This window comes from Tenebrio molitor, chromosome 5 (genome assembly GCF_963966145.1).
Source record: "Tenebrio molitor chromosome 5, icTenMoli1.1, whole genome shotgun sequence".
NCBI lineage: Eukaryota > Metazoa > Arthropoda > Insecta > Coleoptera > Tenebrionidae > Tenebrio > Tenebrio molitor.
Window position 1 is genome coordinate 22,423,939 of NC_091050.1, and position 15,897 is coordinate 22,439,835.

General features: G+C 35.7%; 2 protein-coding genes across 3 annotated transcripts; both read right to left on the bottom strand.

The window, feature by feature from the left end:
- Positions 1–3,523: 3,523 nt before the first annotated feature.
- l(2)gd1 (lethal (2) giant discs 1) lies at positions 3,524–12,595 on the bottom strand. 2 transcript variants are annotated; one of them, XM_069046752.1, is made up of 8 exons: positions 12,305–12,595; positions 11,976–12,249; positions 10,489–11,511; positions 9,134–9,371; positions 8,682–9,078; positions 8,475–8,626; positions 4,071–4,161; positions 3,524–4,016 (listed from the first exon to the last, which is right to left on the bottom strand). In XM_069046752.1, the coding sequence occupies exons 1-8, from the start codon at positions 12,365–12,367 to the stop codon at positions 3,897–3,899; spliced, it is 2,358 nt and encodes a 785-aa protein (XP_068902853.1). In that variant the 5' UTR covers positions 12,368–12,595; the 3' UTR covers positions 3,524–3,896. The 2 variants fall into 2 exon arrangements, with proteins under 2 accessions (XP_068902853.1, XP_068902851.1); XM_069046750.1 differs by having other exon boundaries at positions 4,071–4,197.
- A 143-nt stretch (positions 12,596–12,738) lies between these two features.
- Positions 12,739–15,421, bottom strand: MED15 (mediator complex subunit 15). The gene is made up of 5 exons (XM_069046718.1): positions 14,901–15,421; positions 14,697–14,836; positions 13,709–14,641; positions 13,361–13,655; positions 12,739–13,307 (listed from the first exon to the last, which is right to left on the bottom strand). The coding sequence occupies exons 1-5, from the start codon at positions 14,957–14,959 to the stop codon at positions 12,875–12,877; spliced, it is 1,860 nt and encodes a 619-aa protein (XP_068902819.1). The 5' UTR covers positions 14,960–15,421; the 3' UTR covers positions 12,739–12,874.
- Between the last annotated feature and the right edge of the window lie 476 nt (positions 15,422–15,897).

Consider the following 15,897-nt stretch of genomic DNA (forward strand, 5'->3'; position numbering starts at 1 on the left):
TTATTTTTGGGAGTGAAATCAAAAGGAAGGAAATTACCCCATATCCTTGTATTTTCGACGCCTATGAATACTCACGATAAAGTCGTAGATGCAAGCACACTGCTTTGTAAATGTTTGATGTTTCTATGGAAATGATCGAAAGGATTAATGTCACGTTTGTGACTGACGGACACCTATTTATTGCCTTTGATTATTATTGTTGCTAAACTACCCCAGGATAAACAATTAATCACCTGTAACTCAGCAGCGTAACAATTTTGACCAAATTTTCAATCATTTGTAATCTCGAAAACGAAAAAACTTCTATATGAAATTTTTTTTGTATGTGGCATCTCATCATCACCAATTACCGGTTTTATTTTCCAAACTTATTTCAGAATCACCCAGTATAATCTCTTTTAGTTTTGATATCTACGATCTCTAGGTGCTCTCTTAACATTCCAAAAATACAGAATCAGATTATTTTCTGTAAAAATATTTATGATTATTATCAGCAGATGACAATTTCGGTAAGTAGTTGCGAATTTCGGTTAATCTTGATACCGGACAAACAACAAAATCGTTTATTGTCAAATTCACTAAAAAATTATGCCTATGTGCCAATTGTTACGTTGTTTTATTAATTCTACATGTTGCGATGACCTTTGTAATATAATATTCGAAAAAATATGTTCTTCATTTTGATATGTAAATTTGCATTATTTGGGATAAGTGAATCAATCTTATCGTGACCCAGTTAATCGAAATCGACTGCATTAAATATGCAGAATTTTATCTTTTCTGTTGCAATAATTACAGAAATTGAAAACTATAAAATTGATTTTTTATTGTAATTTTGCAAATATTATTCTGTTTAAATGTGTAGTTCTATATTTCGAATAAAAACATTCGTTTAGAGCCCACAAAGAATTAAATAACACCTTGTTGAAGTTTAAAGTTGGAAAACTACATAATTATGTATTTCTAAAAACGAGTTATTCAAATTTTTAGTAATACCTACTATACTTACGTACTCGTACTTGACAACGTGCTTTAGTAAGATTTTACTCTACAAAAAGTACCTAGTGAAAATACATCCAAAAAATAACGATTTCTTTTAGTTTACATAACTTGTAAAGCATCTTCTAGTGCACTAATTTACAAGAGACAAATTGTGCAGAATGCAGGACTGTCGATCGCTTCCATGAAAATAAATTAGTGAAGATAATTAAGTATTACTGAAATTAATCCTTCGACAGTTATCTACGGTTCGCAAAGTAAAAAATTAAATTGATTCTCCGAACCACCAAAGTCATTTAGATAAATTTTTTACGATTCCTTTTAAGGTCTCTTCTTTTGCTCCACATTTTAAACACCTTAACTATATTGACATCTGCTTGTTTTTATTTTTTTGGCGCACGTTTCCGTTTATGGATAATCAATGTAACTTAATGCAGTTCATGTAACTGTACATTGATGGGACTGCAATTTGCTATAAAACAGGAGGCGAACGGAAAAGTTTTAAGACTGGAAAAGATTCTTGTTTTGCACTCTTTTTATTAGCGATTTTTATAAATATTTAATATAGGCTCAGAGTATATATTTCTATGACGTCATTTACACTATTCTCGAGTTCATTTAACAGAAATGATCCATTAAAAATCGTACTACAGTTCTAAAGCGTATTAACAATAAAAAAGTACTTACTTTCATATTCTCGTGAAAATTTTTACTATATTTAAGTCAACAGTCGTTATAAATTCCATTTTAGCAAGACAAACACTAGTGCTTTTCGTATATGCCACAATTGTACCAGGTGTCCCCAAAATGTATTTAGCTATTTGTCGTATGCGAAATGTTGCAGTTCTGAAGAATATGCGACGTAAAAGATACCCAAGTGTTAGCATGTTAGATATGTGGAATAATTATTATATTATGCTGGTATTTCCAGAGGCGTAGCAACAAGGTGCGTTTTCTGTTCTTTCAATTTTGACAGTTTAATAACTTTAATAACCTCAACTTTTCTGGAAATCTGTGATGTGGGTGATTCACGTCACGTGGAAAAATGTCATGGCTGCTGAAAAAATCCATTTCTAAAGGAAAACAAGCTTGTCAACAATAACAACAAAAAACTTAGCAATAACGTATAAAGTTACATCAGATGATTTCTAAGATTATTGATACTATTTTTACCGCAACACCTTACCTGTTTTGTATGATGCAAATCCATATATAATTAGGTCATGCAAGAAATGTTTTACTCAAAATGTAAACAACTTACCTATACTTCAGCTAAATTAATTAGTAGCCAACTACAAACCTATTTCAAAATTGACTAAAACGGAGGTCTATTTAGAGGACATAGTTCTAATGACATCAGGAAGTCTAATGTACTTCAAATATGGAGGTGTTTCTGGGATGAGGGGTTTATTGTTTATTTGGAAAATTGGCCTAAAATATAGAATACAATTTTCTGCTGGTTAGGCAACCACCCATTCAGGTGCATCTTGCACACCAACTAAATAAACCTATGATTGGGTACTATGGCGGACAATAAATTTAGACCAGCAAATTTCTGACATTTCAAAAAAGTCAATGCAAGCGACCATTTATTGTCATTATGACTGATGTGTCAGTTTGTCAAACTGAAGGTTTTCAAGCTGTTTGGCGTTTCCTTCGCCTTCGTAACTTACAGATCATGACGCACTAGCATAACTGATTTGTAGTAGCACTTCTCTCTGGTACACGCTTCTTTTCCCAATTTTAATTTTGATTATCGCTGTCACGATGACAAGAATGACAAAAATCGAAAATGGGGTTAGTTGAACATAATGCCAGCTTCACATTTTGATGTCAACTCAATGACAGGCCGGCCTAAATTTATTGTCCGCCATAGTACTCTCGTGTCAAAAATGGATTACTCCCTAGGATTTAGGGATATTCGTTACTAGGTTGCCATAAATTTGGTTAGGTTGGACGCTATGTGGTTTCTGGTGACAAACAAAACATATCCCAAAAATGTAAGACAGCAAATTAATTGTAACAGTTGCAAATGACTAATTTCTCGCTAAGTGATAGAAGATTTTTCGTTTCACAATCGTTTTTGCCTACTGGCGGCATATTTATTTGGATTTAATCTCTCAATTCAAAGTAACCAACCTTAGGCATTCAAAATAACTTTTGAAAATTCTAGTTACACACAACATGAAAAACGTTATTTCCCTAAAAGTTCGAATTCTAGGGAGTAATCCATTTTTGACACGAGAATACCAATACATCAAGTAAAGTGGGCGATCTTAACAACAGATACGCCACTGACGGTCTTTTATCACATCTCATAGCGTTAACGTTTTGGTCCCCAAAAAAGCAGAGAAATGGCATTATTACCCTAGCATTATCGAGTCAAAAGTTGGGTTATATTCAATAAAGGCCAGTTCACACATATTTGTCAGTTAAATGTCAGTCGTGGCCAAGATTCCGTGTCCGGAATAGTACATTTTGATGGTTCAATGACGTCAAATATAAAATTAAAATGTCTTACAAGTATTATTTTACTGTTTATTTTAACAATACAATGTTCATTATATATAATTAAAGCACAATTTGACTCATAATTTAGTTGTATTGAACACAGCACCAATAGATTAAAAATTGAAGCTGCACAAAATACGAAACCAAAAAAACAAAAACAATTTATAATTGCACTTCTAAGGTTCCTTTTGAAGGTCTCGCAATCGATAAAAAAAATTACCATAAGGTGTGTTACATAATAAGATCTCCATTTGCGGTTATTCAATTCATAAAAAAGTTGCATCACTATTGAAAAACTGATGGCTTAAAGCTACATTATAATAAAATATACTCCCAATCTCTTTTAAAATATATTACATGTAATCTGGTATGAATGATTAGCTTACTTAATTATCAATAACAAGCCACTTCTCGTGCACCTGTTCTACCTGTTGAGAAACTATAGGATGTCGAAGTCTAAATCTGACCTCCAGTTTACCACCGACCTTCTTCCTTCCTTCCAACAACTACAACCAAGACTTTGATCGATCGAGTTTCCTCTCTTATTGGAAATTACTTACGTCAAAACTGTCGTGCAATTCACACTGGGTTTCTAATTGTTGTAATTTGACTGTGGCAGTACCAATTAAAGTGTCTCCTCGGAAGAAACCACTGAAACAACAAGCAATGTCGCTAGCGCACCAGCAGCTAGCACATCCCATACATGGCACCCTCAACTTTGAGCAATAAAATAATACTTAATGCCACCACCAACAGTGTTAGTTTACATTCAATGAGAAATGCATGAAACCAAGCGAAGAATCGAATAGTTTTGCAAAAAAATATTTGCAAAAATACGACTCTTGAGTAGGAGTGTTGCAAAAGCGATTTTCGAAAACACGATGCAGATGAATTATGATTTTTTAAGTCCAAGCAACAGCATGAACATTACAGTACACCGACGATGATTTTTTTAAATAACAAATTGTATAAATCAATTCGATTTTTCTCCCGTAAAAGTATCCCAATAAGTTTTTATGAACATGAATTGTTGTCAATAGACTGCGACGTATTATCACAGTTTTTAATAATGGTAATTGTTATTACAGGCTCTTCAAATGAAAACTTTGTTTCTTTTGATATTTATAAGTACATATAGAACTAGGACGTCGAGAAAAAAAACCTTAAATAAGATTCTCGTGAACAGCTACAGTAACTAACTAAACTTTGTTTTGAAATATTTTATCGGAAAAGAATTTTATCTGGCAACTACGCCATCAAGTGGGTTTTCTAAAATCACAGACAACTTAACTACTATGGTAGTAAACTCTTTCAATAAGAAAATCGGTAAAGAATGGCCAAGATCATTACGTAGAATGTCCTTGTTTATATTTGGGAAAATTGCGGAAAACCTTTGAAGAAGTTTTAATTTGAATTAATTTAGTTTAACTACATGTAAGACCTAACCAATTACATATTACAATAAAATTCAAAGATAATACAGCAATCCAATAAAAACTCCACATCATTAATAATAAAACACCTCCACAGGGTTCCAGTGCGAATAAGTCGTATCCAGCGTCTTTAATTTCCGGAGATCTTAACGGTTAATGTAAAATTTCCGGAACACAATCAATGAGGATTCCACGCGTTTGTAAAAAAAATAACACTTTCACCTTCTCAATGTCATTACTGTGCAATTCTTATAGTTTCTATTTTACAATTAGAACTAATACTTTGCTAGCATAATCAGGTAGACAGATCTCTTATCTTTTTGTTATTCCTCTCTAAGACACAAGATGTTTTAATTTAAATGAAATAATAAATTGATATCGCTTGGATATCCCTTGACGGAAGTATAAAATACAATTTTTTTCATATTATTACAAACTGCGACACAATTTGGTGCACAGAATGATGTAACTGAACAAGTTGTGACGCCAGATACGTACTGAATTGGTTCCCGTAACCCATAATTCGCGACAACGCAATGTAAACAAGTTTCAAAACAAAGAATTTCAAATTTTGTTTTCAAAAGAGCAAATTTCCAAAGATCCAGAAGTGAATAAAATGATACCAATTTGTAACATAGAACGTTAAAAATAATATTTTGCTCTGAATAATAAGAAGTAACAAAGGCCGCAACATTTTAACTTATTTAAAATAAAATTTATTAATGCGACGACCCTCTAATTTATTGGATCCTGACAAAATAACACTCAAAGAATGCAGAAATTGAGTAATTTAACAATGCAAGAGTGTAGACGACAAATCAAAGTTGCAAGAAGTAATCAAAAAGTTTATGGTTTCCCAAAATGGAAAAACTGATGAAGTTTTAGGATAGCAAATAGCAACATTTAGGAAAGTGCCAAAAATGAAGTACACAATAAATAGGTAAATTTATTTTATCAAAAATTCTACTATTTCTGTCGCAACTAAAATTCTTGAACAGTTAGAAACATTTTGGGATGTAGAAAAACTCTATTGTTTTACTGGAGTGTTTAGATTTTTTTTTATCTAAATTACTAAATCCGATAACTTGAGTAACTTTTTTGTTGTGATTTAAGTTTTCATTGTTAGGCAAGGATGCCATTTTTTTCTACTCCTTAATCAAGACGAGGTCGAGGTTTTAGGTAACTATCACAAAGTTATGGTATATTAACGCTTGAAGACGACACTTCCTGATAGATTTTTGACCATATTTTTAGCGGAATTTTTGAAAACGTTTAAAAACACTGTTTTATTTTTTACATTTTTCAAAATGCCTTCAAATTGACTCAATTTTTCCAAATTTCATTTTGCCATCCACATAAAAAAGGTCCTAAAAACAAAAGCACTTTATTGTAGTACGTAATTCTATAAAAAAAAAAAAAAAAAAAAAAAATTTCTTAGTTAAAAAAAATCGGACTGTAAAGGTTCAATGCATCCAGAAATGCATTTAATGGGATTCTAGAAACAAATAATAATGTTTTTTGTTCGACACTGTCAGAATTTGAGAATTTTCTCCTATGTGAACGGATTTTGATAAATGTCACAACTTGTCAAAACGAAACGTCAAGCTAATTTTAAAGGTTTTAAGCGATTTGGAGCCTTTAAGGGGCTCGTCGAACAAAAAAACGTTGTATTCAACTCGCTCGTTTCACTCGCGTTTTAAAATGGCCCACGCGTGCCAAAAAAGGCCCAATTTACACACGAACTCGTCAAATAAACTACTATTAGAAAATGTGGTCAATATGGTAAAAAAAAACGATAATGGAGGATGTAGAAAACAAAATTTCTGAAGTTTTCTTTTCCATAGCCATCTCTTTTTTGCTTGGTCATAATAATCTATATTAAAACGGATATGTACAAAAAAAAATTGCCGAATCATTTTGTCACATCCACATAGGCTTGTAGTAATATCAGTTCGGCTAATTAATGAACCAAAGCATTAAAAAATTGTTTTGATGAAAAAAGAACAAAAATAACAGATGTTGGCCTTCGGCCCCTCCAGATTTAATTCCGTAGAAATACAATGATGAATTAAAGGTGTTCACACCGCTCATTGCTATTGGGGCAAGTCCCCGGCCCCTACCCTCGCAAAATAGTTTATAAGTTTGGGTACACCCAAGAACCGGCAGTCCGCCAGAATTGAATGTCTCAGAGAACGAGCACACAACCGAACGCTCGGTATTTTGTATACTTATAAAGCTTAGGGCTGATTTCACCAACGCCAGTTAAAGTTAACTGTAGGTTAAAATATACGAAAACATTGTTGTAACAATAGGTAACTACGGTAACGAAGGATTTTAACCTACAGTTAACTTTAACTGCCGCTGGTGAAACGGGCCCCTAGTCGTAATAAATACTAAAAATCAAGTGCAGTCCATCATTTGTATAGACGATTCAAATCGAAAATAAACTCGGGAGTAACACACGGTTTTCCCCAACAAAAGGCTGTCATGACAGTGGTAACGATACCATTTTTTTTGTTTTGATTCTAAATTTTTCAAAAAATGTTTTTGTTGTCTTGATATTCACATGGGTGAAAGAAAGTTGTATTTTTTCAGTTCTTTATGTTGCATAATGTCGCGAGGCTGATCACAATCCTTCACTATGCCTTTAAATTATTTGCTTATAAAATGGTACTCATATTTTAAAATGATAAATAAAATTTTCATTCAAATCAATTGAGCCGCTTCTGAAATTAAGCGAGGTTAGTGCCTGATTAGTGATTACAGTGACGAAGACAACAATTACGTACTACGTACTACAACACATACAAATATTTTTCTTTAACTGAATGCAACCAACTCAAACCTCTTGAAATTTTTCAGAAATGTGTAATTGTTCCGAAATATTACGTCGTCTTCTTCTAAACGAAATATTGCTTTTTATCTCCCCTACTATGAAAATAAACGTTCAAGCGTGTATTTTTAAAGAATCATTGCATCATTTACCGCACGTGATTGTAAAACGCATTTTTAATTGACGAAAGTTGTAAATTTAAATTGCAAATAATGTAGTCGGAGGCAAAAATTCTTATACCAGTTCGTTAACTTTAAAACAGAATCAAAACAATAACATTGCGAGTTCAATAAAACCTGAACCAGAAAATCCTCTTGACCCAAAATAAATCAATTTATATTTATTTATAAGCATAAAATATTCTAATAATATTCTAATTTTTGGATAATGGCAATTTCTTCGCACTATTTTAGTTCACAGTGTACTTAGGCATTACCGTAACAGCAGGCGTTAGCTATTTGGCATGAATTCGGAGATGCGTGCCAAGCGGTAACAATAAAAAATGAGCGAATGTTGGAAGAGGACGTTACGATTGCTCAAAAGAAGTTGCCACTGAATGAGTGTGCTCTAAGAAACGTACACAGCACCAACGAAGCACAAACAGCAAGCAAGAATCGTACGTATGTCCGTTCAACTACGATTCAAATCTAGTTGGGTGTGGATTTGTCATGCAGAAGTGGAAGCAACTTAAAACTCACCCTTTAGAGTAAACTTCAAACTTAACAGATTGCCTTTTGAAAACTCTCTGACATGTCCTTGCAGTTCGTTGAATTGGTATAGTAAAAGTGGAGTTATAGTCTGGACTATTGGTATCTTTAACGGTTGCGGTCCTTTGACTGAAGGGCTCATCCTACATCATGAGAAAAACATTATATATTGAATTCGGACGTCGACAAATATCTTACCTGAGGAAACGGAAAATCAAACTTAACGTACGTATCGATCTCTTTGGGGTTGTTACAGGAATAACATATTCCCCTGACAACGGTTAATTCTAAGTCGTTCTCACCCAAATCCGTGAAACTCTTCACAATTGAAAAATCCTTATTCTCGTAATGAAACTTGGGAACACCTGCGCCAGGAGTTCGATGAGCTAATCTCACCAGATCCAAATCTTTAGTTACATTTAAGGCCAATCTTTCGAAACGATTAGTTCCGGCAACGTCACCAAGAGCTTTATTGTGATCTCTGGTACTAAGACACATTTTCAGCTGCTTCGTCAGTTGACTTTCCAATCTGGTAAGCACATCCGCGTTCGAATTATCACTTTCTGTACATTCTTCCGTCATAACTATGTCGTACCTTCAAGTGAAATTAAACATAATACGAAACGAGACGTTTCGACAAGAAACATTACTCGTTATCCAACTGCGATTTTGCCGAAGGGGACACAGGTAAAGTAGATAAATCTACGGGCAGACCGCAACTGGCGGCTTCGATTAAAGGCTCAAAACCCTTGGCAGTCCTCAAAAATTCCTTAGCTTGGTCGATCTCTCCCTTGCGTTTGGCGTTGAGGGCGGCCTCCTTAAATTGCTTCTGCTTGGCCAGAAGTAGAATCAACTGCTTCTCGGCTCTAGAGTTTGGGACCTGGTTTCCTACAAATGGTTTGTTTAATTTGGAAAAATTTTAAGTAGAAGATTTAAGTATTAAAATGTACAACGTAATTACGTAATTACTGTCGTCGAAATATACTCTTTAGAATAAAAGAAAACAAATTACATGATTTATTCTATCAAAATAATCCTTTTTCAGGCACTTCATTAAATTTTTTTTTTGTAATTTTTATTTAGTAATACAGATAATTTTTTAGCTGTTTTCTTTAGTTAGGTTTATTTATTAGTTTTTTTACAGAATGTAAAATACTCAGTAATATATTTTTTTATATCTTTAGCTGGTAATCTGGTCTATGGAAAAAATATTTACGAATTTCAATTTCTTAGCTTGCTTTTTTACTGCAAATAAAATTAGTAATACATACGCATATTGTAGATGTATTACTTCTGTAACGTATTTCATGTTAAATTAAATGTTATTTTAACATTTAACAATGTAATAATAAATAAAACAACAAATACATAAATGTATTTTTTCTGCTTAAAAATAACTGTAACCCCTTACGTTACAACTGAAGGTATGTTGTACCAACAAAATTTCAGTAGATTTTTTGTGTTCGCCAGAGTATAATGACTATTTAAATGTGCAATAAAAGCTTAAAAAAAGCTGACGGATATCAAGGCTGCAAAAATAAGGAAGACATTGTAAAATATGTCAATAACGCAACTAATCGTAAATAAGTATCAAGGTAAAATTTAATCAAAGCGTTTCACTCTATAAAATTGGTTTTTTACTTTTATTACTTGTCAGAGATCATTATGTTAAGAATTTTATTTAAATTCTAATTTATAGAAAGAAAAAAAAAAGACCTATAAGACAGCAACGGAAACAGAAGCATTGTAAATATGCGACTTACGGTTCTTGTTGTATTTTAAATTAATATAAACAAAGGACAGTCCAGTACAATTCAAGAAATTCTCTATTTTGAAATCTGATATTCTGACAGTTAAGAACACTCAAGAAAATGTATAAATGTAGTATCACAAACTCTCCTAAATTGTTCAATAGAATAATAGTCCTATTACACAATTACACGCGTCAAGTTTTATTTACAAAATTTTTTAAACGACAGCGTAGGATAAATGCTTGGATCATTACCTGTTATTCTGGTAGTCTGTGAACTCGAGGGCTGACTTCTTGGCGGAGCCGTTGGTTTGACAGGTTGACCAGATCCCGCTGCGGCAGGTGCAGGAGCAGGAGTAGGTTTAGGCGCAGGTGCGGCTTTAGGGGCTTCACCACCCTCAACGGGAATAGGTCCGTATCCAGGTGGAGTAGGCAATTCGTCCACCGGCACAGGCTTTCCAGCTTTGTGAGCTTTCATGGCTTGTTCGTACTGTTTAACGATTCGCCCCATCCTTCTAATCTTACTCGCATTTTCTTGTTCCTTCGCCCTCTCTTCTTGCTTCTTGTAAAACGCCATTCTTTGCTCCAGAGCTTCCTTTACTGACGACGCCATGATGAGCGTATCCTCTTCTTCTTCAGGAGCAGGAATCTCCGGTACGCTGTCGCTCTGGACGGCGACTTCTTCAACTTTCTCTGACGAGTCCGGGGGCGGTTCCGGCATTCTACTCAGATCAACGGGTTGGCCGTTCATCACCGCTGCGATAACCGTTTCAAATTGCTTGGCTATTTTAATGTAACTAATGGCAGTTGCGTTGTCGCCGGATTTCTTTGCTCGCAAAGCGGCGATTTTGTATTGATTTCTACGTTCAGTCAACATTTCGACTACTTGGGTGTCGACTTGCGGTGGCGGTGAGGGAGTTTCTTCGGGAGTTTTCTCCGGGACAGGTTCTGGTTCTGTGGGAACTGGGGGTGCCGGTCTCGTTGGTTCCGGTGAGGTGGGGGAATCGTTCGTGTCGTTGCTGACAGGTTTTTTTGCACCAGTACTGACTTCTGGAGGAATATCGTCATTGTTGATGGATCTACCAGCGTTTGCTTGTTTGATAAGGTCCTTAATGGTTTTTAGACCTCTATTAAACCGTCTTGCCCTGCTCGATTCGCCGGCTGCTTTCGCATTTCTTTCTGCCTCTTCGTACATCTTCAACCTGTCATTTAAAAGCTTCCCTACGTCACTTGATGATTCCTCTGGAGAAGCCTGCTCTTCTTCCTGAGGCTCTTCTCCTGATAACAGTTCACATCAATATCAACTACACATACAAAAAAACAAATATTTTAACTCAAATTAGCAAAAATCTGGTCCCCACAAACAATTAAATAGTAATTATAAAAAGGACAAGACACACAGTTTTAAAAAAATTAACTAAATGAAAAAACATCTATATCTAAAAGAAATACACATATAATGAGGTATCAAAACAACTGTTTGTTTTCCCTCTTTCAACATGAAGTCATGAACCAAGAATTAATAAAATGTTCTTGGGACTCCCAAATACATTTTAGTGTCACATTAACAATCAAGCAGCAGAAGTAAATAATAACTGCTGCTGATGAAATGTAATATTGTTTGCAATTAAATAAATTGCAATACATAATTATCAGCTGGTTTCAATTTACTTGTGGAAATTTCCATGATTATAGTGTACGGTTAAGAATCATTGTAATTTCATATAATAACAAATAATAACCTGTGATGTTGCTTAATTCATTTAAGAGGTCTGGATCATCATCATCGCCTGACAGCTCTTCATCTGAAGGAATGTCCTTAATACTTTCAGCAACCATTGCATCTAAATCAGCATCAGGAATCTTCTTTCTCGGGGGGCGCTTAGGTTTAGGAGCGCCGCCCCCAGTTAAGGCGGCTAGCTCTGCTTCTAAGTCACTATCAGTGGCCTCAGCTTCGGCGTCATTTACCCCAACACCTAACTTCAAGTCAGGTGTTGAATAGTCAAAGATTCCAAACTGGAAAATGTGGTACAATACTAGGAAGAATTTAACACTCGACAGGGTAAATTACCTGAGATAAATCTCGCCCTGAACGGTCTTTTTTACTTCTTTCGGCCTTCTTTCCGCTAAACATGATGGATTAGTAAAAAAAATTGACACTGTACAACAGAAGTGTAGATTAAAATTTTTAAAAACGAAAAACCAATATCTTGTCTCGCGTAATCTGTGGTCACTTGCACATGTTACTAGTCTTAAAATTAAATTGTTGTTACAATTGTTCGTTAATTTTGTAAATGACTCAACTGAACTTGTCACTTGTTTGGAATTTTATTGGTTAACATTTGAAATAAAGATTTTTCAGTAATACCAACCACAGACTAAAGTCAAAGATATAGGTATATTGGTTACCAACAGTCCAACTAGTAACTAGAACACTAAGCCTAACCCTGAGGTTATTACTTTCTTCTTAAGCTTTGTTTCGATACGAACACAAAAACGCTGTAATTTTTGAATATAATTTAATTCCTATTCTACATAATTTTATAATTGACGATTATACACTAACATACTAGAAGAGACATTTAGTAACAGAGTTTGCTTTGTTAGTAACACCTAAACCATTAAATATGTTATGAGAACTTTACAGTCCCATGAGCAAAGTTGTTGGAAAGACTGGAACATGCCTGGGTGCCGAAGCTTGACGGACGCTCATTTCCCAAGTATCCAACAACTGCGAAACTGAAAAATATTTTGGAAGTTTTTTAATCCTGGCCACAAGTGCCGTTTGAACAGCGGATAAGAATTGAGTGGCATTGTATTCATGAGCAGCCATGTGACAGCTTGGTGCGGACTTCGGATAGTCTTCCGGAACGACCAAAGAAATGGGAGGAACACAGGGCAACTGCTTGTCATCCAACCAACAAGTTAGCTGAATTGACTTGGAGCCGGGTTGCTGATTGGGGTCGAGAGAAACTTTGAAACGTTGATCGAGTCGCGCGATTTCGCCCTGAAGCACGTCGGGAATCTCGCTGGTCGGTTCTTCGGTCCTCATCTTCTTCAATGGCGGCACCAACCTGATAAAAGAAAGCAAATCAAATACTGATTGATCAAATTCAATTGTTCTTACTTGATTTCTGGGCCAAACAGAGCTTCCAGAGTAGGTCCAAAAGTGCGATGTAGAGTATGATTTATGACGGAGCTCTGTAGGTTATTGTTGACGGCCTCCAAGAGCGGATTGAAGACGTGTTGTTCCTTGCTGGGCAAGTGCGCCGTGGTGGACGTGGGAACACTTCCGTCGCTCCTTTTAAAATCAAGTTTCTCCAACACAACTTCACACTTTTTTAAAGTCTCCAGTGGCATCCGTTGCTGAGGATTCGACAAAATCTCCAGTAACTTCTTCATTTTGCTCAGTTTTTCCACGTCTACAATCATCATAAATAATCAGTACATTCAAGTTGGAAGAATTAATAACTACGTTCGCCATCATTTCCCATTCGAGCAATCATTTTTCTTAGTGGCTCTATATATTTGCTGAGTTGTCTGACTTTTTCTCGATAGGCTTGTTCATCTTGCATTCCCATTGGACTTTGATTAGGTTGTCCTGGCGTGTTAAGTGAGCTTCCTGGACTGGGGACCATCCCTACAGATCTTGGAGGTCCTCCCGCTCCCAACAGGCTCATCTGTGAACTAGGCGAGGGAGCCAGTGCAGGAGACGCAACCATTTGGTTGCTCGGAGGTGGCCCGCTTAACCCAGCTGGGGACTGAACAGAGGGTGAAGGACTCTGTCTGAGAAACTGATTTGGGGTTGAATTTCGGGGAAACCCTGCATTTGGGGCATTCATCATTATAGTCCCAGGTTTGTTGCCTTGAATTTGTCCCATCATCTGATTTGGTATTTGGCTTCCCATGGGACCTTGCATCGGTCCTCCCATTTGAATCTGGCCAGACAGCTGATTGGTCATTTGATTGCCAATCTGATTCTGCACAGGACCTTGCATCTGGCTGGCTATCTGATTGGGCATTTGATTTATTCCATTGTTTGGCATTTGATTGCCAATTTGACCAGTCATTTGATTTGGCATCTGGTTGCTCATCTGGCTCATTTGATTGTTGATCTGGTTCGGAAGTGGGCCACTGTTTGGTCCCATACCCATGTTGGGACGAGGTTGCATGGTTTGCTGCATGTTACTCATAGCTTGACCAGGACCGCGGTTTAAAGTCTGAAGGAGGTTGGTTGCTGTTATTTGCTGTTGCGCGCCCATCGGTGCTTGTTGGGAGCCACCCATTGTCATTAGAGGATTTCGAGTACCTTGGATTGCCAACGTTTGTAACGCGTTGATAGGGTCGGGGACGCCTGGGGCTCCTTGATTAGCTCCGGGGACCCCCATTCCCGCCCCCTTTTTTGTGTCTAATGTAATTCACAATCAGCACAAAATATTTACATTTCATTCATGCAAACTTACTCATTTCACGTACATGCAGAATTAATCTAGCCACATAACCTAAATACTCTTCTTTACTTTTTGCTTTTTGGAAAACATGATTCTCCATCTCTAAACTGTTTCGTGATGTATTCATGCCAGACTGTCGAATGGCTTCATCACTAAAAAATGTGTACATCATATTTTCAAAACTAATTTTTTTTCAAGATTTTAAATTTTACTTACATTTTAGAAACAACACTTTGCCTGAAGGCTTGGGTTCTCCAAGATCCGTCATCCCCCATTTTGGAAATTTCGTATTTGTGCAATGTAAACAAAAGTCAATTTGACGTCTTTACATTAATTTTTATAGAAAATTTCACTGAGTCACTTCAGGTTTGCAACTTTCTCCACGCTTATTACTGTACTATCCACATCAATTGCACAATGTACTTTCTACTTTCATCTACATTAGTTTCGATTTGATAGCACAGTTCCTCCCCGAAGTCCGAACTCTGTTTATTTTATTAGTGTGTCAGTCGTCAGTGTAGTTCTCATCTTTATCTACGTAGTGTCCTTCGAAATTAAATACCAACCAAAACAAGTGTCACCAACAATAGAACGACCGCAGTTTTGACGACCATTTAGTGATTTAAATCGACACATTTAAAATCAACGTCTCAATAACACATTTTTGTTGCCTAAATATTGGGTAATTCAAAATGATTGTGGATAAATATTACAACTTTGTACGAAAATTTATGTGGCAACTGTGTGAGCGGGGTAGAGTCGTAAATTATAAGTTGGACTCGTTGGACTTCTTAATCTCTCAATTCATAGTTAACCAACCTTAGGCATTCAAAATTACTTTTGAAAATTCTAGTTGCACACAACATGAAAAACGATATTTCCCTAAAAGTTCGAATTCTAGGGAGTAATTTATTTTTGACACGAGAGTACCTGCGTCACTGGATTGGAGAGAACAGACGTGCGACGGCTTTTTGAACAAAAAAAATGGGGGTGGTTGCCCCGACTGCCAATATCCCCACCTTGCAAGGAAACGCTCGAACGCTTGTAAATTTATTTTAAAAAAATGGTGAGCCAGTCGGCTAAAAGCGTTTTGACCTCTCCAAACTATTTTTGAAAAACAAAATACAGTCGACTTCAACTATAACAAACTCGCTTGTAATAGAAACTCATCTGAAATTGACGAATTTTCTTAGATTCGAATGGAATATTTTGG